At 55.0% G+C, this 12284-nt stretch overlaps 1 protein-coding gene across 2 annotated transcripts in view; it reads right to left on the bottom strand.

The window, feature by feature from the left end:
• Positions 1–2013: 2013 nt before the first annotated feature.
• Positions 2014–12284, bottom strand: part of KREMEN1 (kringle containing transmembrane protein 1) — a 55042-nt gene continuing 44771 nt past the window's right edge. For both annotated transcript variants that reach the window (XM_055405049.2, XM_055405051.2), the window contains exons 5-9: positions 11583–11736; positions 9720–10052; positions 8757–8915; positions 7601–7685; positions 2014–5797 (exon numbers count right to left, since the gene is read on the bottom strand). In XM_055405049.2, coding sequence (XP_055261024.1) covers positions 5629–5797; positions 7601–7685; positions 8757–8915; positions 9720–10052; positions 11583–11736 — 900 coding nt within the window. In that variant the 3' untranslated portion in view covers positions 2014–5628. The remainder of the gene's footprint in view (positions 5798–7600; positions 7686–8756; positions 8916–9719; positions 10053–11582; positions 11737–12284) is intronic.

Here is a 12284-nt window from a genome sequence, read left to right as displayed (position 1 = left end):
CAGGACAGGTGCCTGCGTTTTGGCTGCGTGTATTTTTTCTGTTGCAGGCGGATCCGTCTCTAAGAAGTTCACCAGCAAGGCCACCCCATTTGTTCTCCAACAGCCATTAAAAATATTAGTATTTTCCTTCAGGGGCAGGCAAGAGCTTCTGGGAAAGAGAGAAGGAGAACTCAGAGAAGACGAATGCTCAAGTGACACCGGCCTCTGAGGTGCCGGCCGAGCTAGGAGGGGGCGCGGGGTGGTGAAACCACCATGTCAAGGCAGCGCCTTCCAGAGAAGCATCTGGAATGACTGCTGTGCCCTGCCCTTCTCTGTCCCTCAATGAATCTCTGGAGCGATACGGCCTTCTAAGTCGAGGAACCAGTAGTCTGTGGATGGTGGAGGAAGCGGCCAGTGGAACTTAAGGCCGCTGTCTATGAGTGGACAATTCATTTCAGAGGAGAAGGTGACTACTGATCAAACTTCTCAAACTTGGATTTCAGTGAGCGCTGGCATCAGTCAGGGCTTCCCGGGGATTCTGGTGGGTCTGGGGTGGGGCCTAGGAACCTGCTTTTCGAACAAGCACACGAGGGTTTCTCAGGCCAGCAGTCCAGGCGGCAGTCCAAGAAGCACACCTGAGTCTAAGGTGGTGGTGCCGGCAGCCTTGCCTGGCCTATCGCTTCCTGAGATTTTGGACCTGGGGGCTTACAGAACCAGCGGCAGCCTGATCCAAGCAGGTCGGAAGCTTGGCTTCTGGGGCTGTCCCCTCTCCTGCCCGCTGGCCAGCCCCCTGCCCCAGCCCTGCCCCAGCTCCCCCCCATCTGCCTGAGTATGTCCGCGACACTGTCCTCAGCTGCTCCTACCCAGACACACCCCGGGGATGTCAGCTGTGCCTCTGCTTCCATGGGCCACAGCCCCCAGGCCTGACCCTCCCTGGGCCTCAGGCCGCCTGTCCAGGGTCTGACAGTTTGGCCTCTGCATCCCATGGGGACCTCCCTCGACTCAGCCTGACGGAGCTCAGCACATTTCTTTCCTCTCTTTTCATGTCTTTTACCGCAGAGACTGGCCTCTCTCTCAGCAGCCAAGTGAGGACACTTGGGCAGTACCTTGTTCTTCACCTACCAGCTGCATTCCAGAACAACAAGAACAGCTACCACTTATGAAAACATACCACAGGTAACAACTCATCACAGCCAGGTGACCTGAGTACTGTAACTGCCCTCACCTGACAGGTGAGAAAACAGGTACCTGAGGGGCCACTCACCCAAGGTCATGTGGCAAGTGCAGGGGCTGGGGGGTGAGCCGGGCCCTGTGGAGGTGGCCGGCTGTCTCTCTCAGGCCCTCCCCTCCCACCACAGCGCCGCTCTGGGGGCCCAGATAGGCCCTGGGCGTCTCTGACTGACCTCCTCACCCCGACCTCTTCTCCGAATGCAAGTGGGAAATGCTTCTCAACTGGGAACCTGATGCTGCTCCTCCACAGAAATCCTTCACAGGCTCCCAGTTCTAGACCCCCAGCCTCGCAGCTGGGTCCCACAGGCTGATGCTCGGCTTCCTCAGGACCCGCTGAAAGGGGCTTTGGGGCGCACAGCCCTCACAGGGATGGGCGACTCACACCCATGCTTCTTCCCTGTTATTAAAAAGGAAGGGGTGGGTGGGGGGAAGGGGAGAGGAAGTGCCGGCTGCTCAGAAAGGCAGGGGGAATCGTGTGGACGAGAGCCATGCAGCTCGCTAGCCTCCTCAACCTCCTGAGCCAGGGGTGCTGTGCATCTTACAGGAGCAGACATTGGACTGATCGGCTTGAAGCCACCTCAGACCCAGGGTCCTGTGCCCTTGCCCGTGGCCACCCTGTGGGTGTGGGATCCCAACTCTTCAGACATTACCAGTCGGAGATTGGCTGCGGGTCAGAGGCATGGACGAGAGCTGAGTGACTGGGAGGCAGTGACCCGGGGTGGGCCCGCGGGTCCCCTAGCACAGCAACATCCCAGCCCACGGGCTTGGGAGCCTCTCATAAACACAACCCTGGGCCCATCGTGGTTTCTACAACAATGAGAATATTTATTTTCTCCAGACAGTAAAAATAACATTTTTCTCTCTTTTGTAAAAGTTAAGTACCATTACATTCCATTTTCTTAAATAACAAAATCCTAAAAATATATATTAAATTGTATACAGTGCGTCACACTTCATCTTATATTTTAAAATACATGATGTTTCTATTTTATTCTCAAAGTTGCATATTAAGAGTGTATTTACAGGTAAAGCCTTGTCATCCAGAGTCAGGAGCCCCTTGGGAAGGTGAGTCTGGGTGTGGGCGGTCCTGACGCCGTGAGGACCCCGTGGCAGCAGCCCCACCCCCCACCATGTGCTCCTGGCGACACGTCCTTTCTGAAGCAGCAGACTGAGCTGGACTTGCCCCCACACCCCACTGCTGCCTCGTTGAGTGTGTTCAACTCGGCAAGACGGGAACCTGGGAGATGGGCCCCCTGGGGTCTGCAGGCTGAGGGTGAGGCCCCGTCCCCCTGAGCTGGCCAGCCTGAGGGGGAGGCAGCTGCGGCTGGAAGAGAAACACCCCGCACCAGGGCGGCTAAGCTGAGAGCCCCAGCCAGGAGGTAGAACAGTGAGGAAGGTAAACGAGACACCAGAGGAAACAATCAGAAGGTTAAACATTCCCAAGGTGGCAGCAAAAGCAGACATCAAACAGCAAGGGAGACTGGAAACCAAGAGGGCTGCGGGCTGTGGGCCGGCCCAGCTCTACGGGAGGCCGGGGTGTGGTCAGACCGGGGACCGACCTCAGAGGCCGTCCACCTGCAAGTGCTCGGGAAGATGAAGTGCCAGGACTCACAGGGGCGTGGTGACACTGGGGTCAGGACAACCTGGCTGGATATGGAGCAGGTCCGACCACTCCTGCCAGGGGCTGAAAATGGGCAGGGCCCTACCCCCTCCCCTCCCTCCCCCTGGGTTTGGCAGAAGGGCCAGGACAGCTGCGCCTGCAAGTGCTCTGATCTCTGTGGGTTTCTGGCCGACTGGAGTCTTGAGCCAGAGCCCACACTTCAGAAATTACAGCAACCTGGTTACCTCACTCACACCCAGAAACTGGGGGGCCTCAATCCCGTTCTGATGTGCAGGCACCTGGGTTCATTCCTCTTCCTTCTCTGTTCTGTGAGCCACTGGCCATTTGGGGAAGAACACAAGCCCCGTGCGCCTTCTCCAGGGGCCAAGAGGCCAGGCTCCCCAGCTGGCCGGAGTGGGCTGAAGGGGGGGCCTGGGTCCCGGCAGCACCCCATCACCCCAGGGCAGGGATGCTTTGATCCACCGGGGTCCCTGAAGCCCCTAGGCTTCCTCTTACCTAAGCCCGTGTGATCTGTTGTGTGCTTTTCTCGGGGTCACCCTTCCCAGTCCCCTCCAACCCCTACTTTCTCGCCTCTGAAGTGGTTTCTTAGCAGATCAAGTGCTCCCCTTGGGTGTTCCTAGGTGTAAACACCTCCCCTTTTCTGGGACAATTTGTGTCTCAAGTGTTTACTTGGGTGCGGGGGGCCCCTCTGGGCAGGTGGCTGACAGGTTCCAGCCAAGGCCATGGCCAGGTCAGGCTTACAGCCTTCGGCCTGGGATAATTTATGGCCCTCTCCCCCTGTGCCATCTTGAGGCCAGTTTGGGTTTCCAAGACTGCTCCTGGGATGGTAAATGGATCCTGGGTCACTGGGCTGCACCAGGGGTGGCAGGAAGGATAGCACTGGGCTTCCAGAACCTTGGGGATCTCTGAGAAAGGGTTCCTCCAGCTGCTCAGACACACGGTGACCGGAAGTCACCAGGTGTGACGACAGCAGGTGGACTCACAGGACGCACCAGGGCCAGTGATCAGAGGGAGCCCGTGGCTTCGAGCAACTGCTCCTGGTCGGGCAGAGCCCTCCCGGCCGTGATCCCACATTCCCTCTGCGCTGCTCAGGGACCTAGTGACCACACACCTGACACTTGTGTTTGAGAGGAGATTCCACAAAGGCCGGGAATAGCTTGGAGGGGAGACTGCACATGTCATACATCCCAGTGGTCCCCGCACATGGCAGGCCTGTCTCCAGACCCCGGGAGCCGGGAGACAGCTGCTCCGGGGGAACTGCCTTTCTAGATCAAAGCCTCCCCTAGGGCCTGGGGCAGTGCCCCCGCCCTCCTGCGGACTTGCTGCATCTCCCACTCTGAGTCTCCCCCCTGCCAGCTCCCAGCGTCTCTCTGGCCGCTGGGGTCACCTCCCCGCGGTCCCACGTGGCTCTCTGTCTTTCTGGGAGCCGGATGCAGATGGCTGCCAGTGCGGCAGACCCCCAGGGAAGGCCAAGTGAGGAGAAACCCAGGGGCTGGGGGAGGGGGGCAAAGTGCCCAAACAGGGAGTGGTGAGGCCTGAGGCCTATGTGCCCACAGGAGAGCCTCGCTCTGAGAAAGGCCAGGCCTGCCCGCGGGGGCCGGGCCCTCCTCCCAGCTGCCGTGAGGGATGGCACCGACTCGATGGCCACTGCAGCTGCAGCTCTCCATCTCCGGAGGCCTCTCCCGGAGGGGCTCCGGTTCCCATGCCTTCCCTCTGAACTCTGCACACCACTCTCTGCGGCTCCTCTCCGGCTCGGGGCCGGGGGGGCGGGTGGTGCAGTGGATTTGGGACCAGGGACAAGAGCCCTCTCCTTCCCTGCTGAGCCATTCCAAAGCCCACCCTGTCCCCATAAGAAGGGGCATGGAGATCACCGAACGCCAGGCCATGGGGAATTTCTCATTCTCTTTTAAAAGGAGGGACTGCTGGCGCCCAGAGTCACAAGATGCTGCCTGGATGCTCCACCATATACACTGTTCTGAACAGAGAGGCAGCTTAGGAGTCACCAGACGGGGCTTGGCTTGGGTTCCATGGGAACTCAAGCTGCTCGGGGACGAGGCCAGCAAACCCAGTGAGGAGTTACTGAGCACCTAGAAAAGCTTTCGGTGAAGTCTGCTGCGTGAATAGATGGCTGGACATTTCCTATGACCATCCCTCAAACCTATCTGCTGGTCACCAAGCTGCACAAAGAAGCCATAGAAAGTAGCCGCGTGTGAAGGTGTCAGGCTTGACCTGATGGCCTTCCAGGTTGAAGGACGCCCATCCTTGCCCAGAGCCCAGAGCCAGCGCAGAACTTGGGCCTATATCATGGGTGGGGCGGCTAACGCCTGGGAGTACTGGACCAGGCCACCCCTCAGGACAGCCTCAGAACTCTCTCTGCCTGGCCTGTTCCCAAGCAGAAAGACCAGGAGAAAGCCATCTGTGCACGGACAAAACTGAGAAGAAGCACTGCCTACCCACTACCTGACAGTCATCTAGAATGTACCTGAGCCCCATACCTGACACAATCACCCCATCACCTCAGGTCCCATTGTCCCAACCCCCTGCTCTGAGATCAGAGTGAGACGCAGGGGGCACAGAAGGGGGACCTTGAGTCTCTCTCCTGAGTGTGGTGATGAAGCAGGTTGAATCCAGGCCAAGTGGCCCCTGTGTCAGGTGCCTGCCCAGTCGGAAGACTGCTGCCCCGGAGGAGGTCAAAGGCGAGGCAGGGAAGAGTCGGTGGAAGGAAACCAAGGGAGAGATGATCCCCAGGGGCCTCGAGTGCAGAGGGATGTCGTGTCCTGGGCACAGAGGGGGAGCTTTTAGTCACTCACAAGAGGATTACAGTCATCTGGTTGACTCTGACACTTGAGCTTCTTCTTAAAGATGGAAATCGAAGTAGAAGGCTCGTAAAAAATACTCCAAATTTCCCCTGATGTCCCTGGTTGATGACAATCCCTAAGGCCCCCCGAGGCAGGAACGCGATGGGATCTGTCAAATAAAAATATCTTAATTTTTCAAGTAGAACAGAACTAAGTGTCCAAAGCAACCTACCATTTCATGAGATACTTGCACCTATAAAATGGGGCACTCAGTGAGGAGGCCTGGGGAAACCTAATAGCTGCCTTTAGAGACTGGAGGGATCGCCAGGCGGGTGACCCAAACCCATGGCATGGCAGTGCAGTGGGGCAGATCCAAGCTCAGAGTAACGAAGAACCTTCTAGCCGGCAGGATTATTCCAATTTGGAAAGGGCTGGCCTGAGAGATTATGAGTTTTCAAAAATCTCCTCCTTCTAAGGAGACGAACTCTTTTCGAATGACACTTATTCGGAAGCTCACCTTACCTAAACAGGACGAAGGCAAACCTGCTCTGCTGGGAGTGGGCCCTGCCTTTCTCCCCACCTGCCCCGCTCCCTGTGTCAGCCCCTCGGGCTGCTGGGCGGAGAAAGTGCAGAGGGACTGGGTGTCAGACGGGAGATGCACACGAGCTTTGGGGTCTTGGCACATGAGGTGCTGGGCCCTAGAGAGCACCCCACCCCCTCCCTGCTGTCGGGGACACACAGACGGGAGTACGCCTGAGAGGCTTCCCTGGAGTGTGTGAACTGTGACTCACAAAAAAGAAAGAAAAACACACACACACACACATATATATATATATCAGTAAACAATAATAAGGACATTGTTTTCCCTGAAAAATATACAGTGCAGGGTGGCAAGGCCTATGCGTAGTGCCAAAGTGGCCAAGGGTAGCCTTTACAGGGCAATAGAGGAGCCGGCATTTAATGTATGAAAGTCTGTGGCAGCCTCGGGGCAACTAAGCCCATGCATCGCAACCAGCGAGCCTGTGGGCTGGAGCCCTCGAGCCACCACGGCTGAGCCCACGTGCTGCAGGTGCTGAAGTCCGCACACCTAGACCCTGTGTTCCGCGACAAGAGATGCCACCACGGTGAGAAGCCCATGCACTGCAACAGAGAGTAGCTCCCACCCGAAGACCCAGGACAACTGAAAACAAAAACAAAACACCCTGAGTCAGAGCACAAGCCAGAAAGTTGGGGAAAAGGTAGCGTTTACACCAACGCTCAGGAAGGCCTTGAAATGGAGAGAGACTTTATGTCAATTATCTCAATAAAACTGGCGGTGGGGGGGAGAAATGGAGAGAGCCTAGACTGGGAACCACAGGAAAGACAGAGCAGAGGTCTAGGAAGATGAGCAAGCCCTTCTGTAGGTGCACAGACTCCTGTGCATGAACAACCGCCCCTTTCCTGAAAGGCAGAACAGTTAAACCTGAATAGTGGAAGTAAGAGAAGGAAAAAATTTTTTTCCCAAATTGGTCAGAATTGAAGGGTGAAGCTATTTTAAGCTTCCTAAATAACTGCTTTAAAATAATTATTAAACAGTAGTTAATAAAACTTCTCTTCCTAAGACTGTCTCACAGATTCTAGACAGCATCAGGAAATATACCTGGTATTATCCTAGGAATCTTTGCTCTTACATAAATCACAAATCAGCACAAATCAGAACAATGGAAATTGTCCTGTTTTACGCCCAGACTATTTCAGTCCTCCTTGAAATGATATCCTCTAGATGGGGGAGCAAACACAATCCCTCAAACCTTAGTGAGATTTGTCCAGCTGGACAATTCACTCCACAGAGAATGAGGAGTGTATATGGCCGTACACTGCCCCGTGCTGAGTACTTTGGAATTGTGTTCTGACGTTACAAGTGTTTTCAGACAACTGAAACTTAGTAGAAAATCACCTTCCCTTCCTGGGGCTAGGCAGCTCCCTCACTCACCTGAATGTGATGTGCAGAAGTATCTTTGCTATGATGGCTGTGACCGTGAGGATGAGGAGTGTTGCCAGGCCATACACTGTCCACCCTGCAAGTATAAAACACAGGGGTGAGTTTGCACAAGCGCTGAGTTTTGGACTGGGTGTGAGTTCAGTTTTCAGGAGGTCTGTGTGGAGCCCTGAGGGAGCCCTGGCAGCTCGGGGTCAGGGGGCTGGGGGGCAGGCTGGCTGAGGAGTTCCCAGCAGGTGGGGGCAGCCACAAGATGCAGCTGGAGCAGGGATGGCATGGAGCCCCAGTCCTTTTGAGCACCTCACCTGGCTCCTGACACCCCTGTGAAGAGAGGCAGGCAGTGTGGTCCAAAGCACACTCAACTCAGAGTCAAAAGGGGTGGTAGACATTCCATCTCCACTGCTGGGACCACTGTGTGACTGCAGACGAGTTACATAACCTCTCTGGGCCTCGGTTTCCTCATCTGAGGAATGGGATGTGTGAACTGTGAAATGCTACAGACACACCAGGAGGGGCTCTCCTGCCTAACTCCCGGGGAATCACTAACGTGTCTGCAGCTCTGCCAGCTCCTAAAGACTGCCATTTCCTTGGCAGAAAAGAGGGAACAACAGTCTGTGTCCAATCAAGTCACCCAGCTTGGACCACAAGACTACTGCTCCCTCTCTACCCTATTCCTGTGGGACCTGCCTTCACAGCTCAGGTCACTATCTGACTTCTCATTTTGCTTCTTGTCTTTCTCCTCCCACTTAAAAGTGGCAGGAGGGCAGGGATTCTGTGTGGTTCTCCGTACAGTCCAGCACCTACAACAGAGTCTAGCATCACTAAAGCACTTACAGATCTGCCCAATGACTGAGGAAAGAGCTCTGGCAATTGCTGATGCACTTGGCGAGCTACAAACTGGGGCTGTGGAAAACACTGGATAAGCTTATTAAATACCGTGTCCTAAAGGAGGTGAGCATTTTGCCCAAGGACTAAGGAATCGAACCAGAGAGAAGATGTCCCTCCAAGGCCAGAACAAAGAGAGTCACGGAGCCAGGACCCCCAAGCCGCCTCGGAAAGGGAAACACCCAAGAGCACCCTGTAACTGCCTAGGGTGCTGCTGCCAAGCTCTGTGGCTCCCACCCCTTTGATGGTGTCTGGGAATGACTACCTGGCACAGTCTGGGGTGGGTGGCTGGGGCTGGTGGTGATGACGTAGAGGACTTTGGAGGACCGGGCAGCGCTCACACTGAAGTTGGCCTGCTCCGTGATCACCTCGGCCAGCATCTGGTTGTCAGTGGGCTTCTCCTGTGGTGGATCTTCCTTGATGGCTGGAAGATCAAAAGGAATTAGCTGGGGGAAAGCAGGTGGAGATGCCAAAGAGGAGCTGGCACTGGTTATGAAGAGGGGGCCATTTCCTCTGGTTCAGTCCTGGCGGCAATTCTCTGTCCTGGACCCCGCACCCCAACCCTGGCCCCAAAGCAGAACCTGCCAGGCTCTGGCTGTGGCTCTGAAGGAGCCATCTGATGTCTCTGTGTGGACTCCTGGACACGCTTTAGGGTGGTCCTTCCCTCGTGCCTCTGCAGCTATGGTCCCTCAGCCTGGAAGGCCCTCTTGTTTCCTATCTGTCTGCCCCAATCCTACCCTCCTTCCAGCCTGTCCCACCTGTACACTGCAGCTGCACACTGACTGAACTCTTCTCTAGGCTCCTGACGTCCAGGGCAGAAACTAGGTCACGGATGCCCTCTGTGTACCCAGCACACGTGTCCACGGTACAGGGGCATAGCTCCATGTTAGGACGGTCTGAGGACAGTGAACCAGGCTTTGGTGATTGGCAAGGGTGTTCAGAGACAGGAGGATGAACCAAATGACCTCTTTGGAACTTTCTGATTCTACCAATCTCAGCTCTTTTATTTATTCTTTTAGCCTTTCCATGAAAACTGTCATGAAAATGACTAAAACAGCAAAACTCACAGGTGGCATCTCTTTTCTGTATCATGCAGCATGCACAAGTTATAAAACAGGAAGTGGGAAAACCTGCAAGTTGACTGGGCAGCTCCTGACATGCAAGAACCACCTGAGGTCCGCACATCATAACAAGGTGCAAGCGGGGCCCGAGGAGGCCGGGGCCTTACCTTGGTATAAGACGGCGAATCCCTGGGCCTGATTGATGCGATCAGAGAAGAAATACAAAATGATGGAATCCAGAGAGATGTTAAAGGACGAGGGTGGGCGGTTTCTCCCGCTGAAACGGACCAGGACGCGGTGGGTGTAGCCATCCAGCAGCTCCACCATGTCTGCAGAATCCCGGATGTCAAACAAAGTGAAGTTGAAGAGGATGTGTGTGGCTCCGGGGACCCGGATGGTCCAGTAGCAGACCCTCCCCGCGGCGTAGGCATCGGGAAAGTCAGGGGAATACACCACAGAGGTCATGGCCGAGTAATTCCCACCACAGGCACCAACCAGAGCTGCAGGAGACAAAAGGACACCCGCCCTCAATCGCGGGCTCAGCCATGGGGTTTGCTTTTCAACCTGTTACAAACAAAACTTCTGAGCTGATGGGATCCAGTCTGGGGTGTTGTTTTTTGTCTGCAAAACCAGACCATCTTATGTTTCAGGATTGAATCACAGAATGAGTGGCTTAAACCCTGAACAAATGACTGGAGGCTTTTTTTTTCCCCAGGAGACCTCAGAGTGAGCACACAGCGTGGCAGTACAGCCTAGGCCGGGGCTGGGCTGGAGTCAGATAGTCTGGGTTCGGGACCAGCTGGGCCGTGTGATCCCAGTGCTCACTTCACATCCAGACCTCTCGCTTCTCTCGGCTTTGAGGGTGGAGAGACCACCACCTGCTCCCGTATCATATGAATGTGTGAGGACAGATGAGACAAAGCACATGAAAACACAGACCTCTCCACAGGGGGCACTCAGAGAGGTGAGGGCCTCCTGGGTACCTTAGGGGTGCAAAGCTCATGGGAGGGGCCACACTTGTTTTTGAAGTGGGACACTGTGGCACAAGAAATGACCTTCTGCAGACAGGAAGTTCCCTCATTACTCTGCACCAGCACATCTAATGTCTGGACCCCCGGTTCTGAGCGGCAGGTTCAGGGAAGGGGACGCACCACTTCACAGTCTTATGTAGTGAGGTGAAGACAAGAGCCTAGAAATCAAAGTACTCAAGAGGAAGGGCGGGCCCAGGATTTACAAAGCAGGCCAGGTTGGCGGGGGGCACCCACTTCCCTTTAGGATGTAGGTGCTTCCATCCTAACACTGAGAAGAAGCTCAGAACTTTTTCTTCAACCCATCAGAAAGCTGAGGTCTCAAGACAACCAAGGGATTTTAATTCTGAAATTTAAGAAGCTCCTCTGAGGAAAGTCAGGCCACACAAAGTGCTTCATCCTTGACAAAGCACAAGAATGAGAACAGGCCACCATGAAAGCAAGGAAGAAGAAAGCAGCTAAAATTTTAACAAATTTCTAAAGGCTGAATGTGGACCAGCTTCTCAGTCCAGGATGCCTGGAAGCCCCGGACACAACAGTCTGCACTCACTTGCACGCACTTCTGTGTAGGCCTCCACCCAGTGCCCATGAGAATGACTGGAGTGGGGCAGGAGACCAAAGGGTCCCCACTGGTGGGACTAGTGGGCAGGAGGTGATGAGCTGCTGCTGGGGGACAGGCCTGATAACCTGGTCTCTTCCAGAACCCTCCTGGAGCAAAAGCCTGAAGTTGAGAGGAAGGGGCCACACCCCCTTCTGCTCCCAGGCCCCTGTCTGTCCCTGGGAGCTGATGTTACTCTTGTCAGAGTAGCCAGGAGACGACTCATTGCCTTTGGAGGAAGAGCAGAGGCAAAAGCCACCCGCCCCTGGCCTGCAGTAGGTGCTTAGTAAGTACTGCAGGTGAATGAATGCATAGCAGGGAGGCAGGGTCAGACAATGGCAGGCCAGCTCCCCTAGCCCAGGGTTCCCAAGGCTTGGACAGCACAGGGCCCGGAGCATACTCACTGTCGAAGACGATGACCCTGCCATCGCCCCCACAGGGCTGGGTGTGGTCCCCGAAGCAGACGCTGCTGCACTCAGTGCTGGCTGCCTCCCCGTACTTCCAGTAATCAGGGTCGTTTCCACAGAAGCAAGCGTAGCCCGACTCTATCCCGGCAAACTGCCATGACAGAGAAGCAGCACTTGGTAAGCGTCAGTCGGGGTGTCAGGTGGACTGGCTGGGTTGGCCCCTTGGCAAGCAAGCACCTTGCCTCCCCAGCCCACCTTCCCTGGATCCTCTACCTTGGTCCCACACCACTCTCACCACACTTCACTACACGCTGACTTGTAACTGTGTAACTGTGTACCGCCACGGTGCTTCCCCTCCTGAGCATCCCTTACTTACGTTTGCAATTCTACTGTATTTAACTCAGTTAAAGGCAGGGATCCCATTAACCTGAAACATTAATAACAACTAAACATTTTCTTGAATGTTTACTGTGTGACAGGTGATAAATGCTTTGAAGTTAGTGCTTATTGCAAACTTACTGTAGGCTCTATGTAATACATTTTTTAAATTAATTGATTTATTTATGGCTACACCGGATCTTTGTTCCTGTGCACAGGTCTCTCCAGTTGTGGTAAGCAGGCTTCTCATTGCAGTGGCTTTGGAATGCAGCCTCTAAAGAGCAGGCTTGGTAGTTGTGGCACATGGGCTTAATTGCCCTG

This window comes from Moschus berezovskii, chromosome 19, assembly GCF_049115385.1.
Source record: "Moschus berezovskii isolate FMDL1 chromosome 19, NW_MosBer_1.0, whole genome shotgun sequence".
NCBI classification, from domain to species: domain Eukaryota; kingdom Metazoa; phylum Chordata; class Mammalia; order Artiodactyla; family Moschidae; genus Moschus; species Moschus berezovskii.
This window is presented reverse-complemented; position numbering and strand designations above follow the sequence as displayed.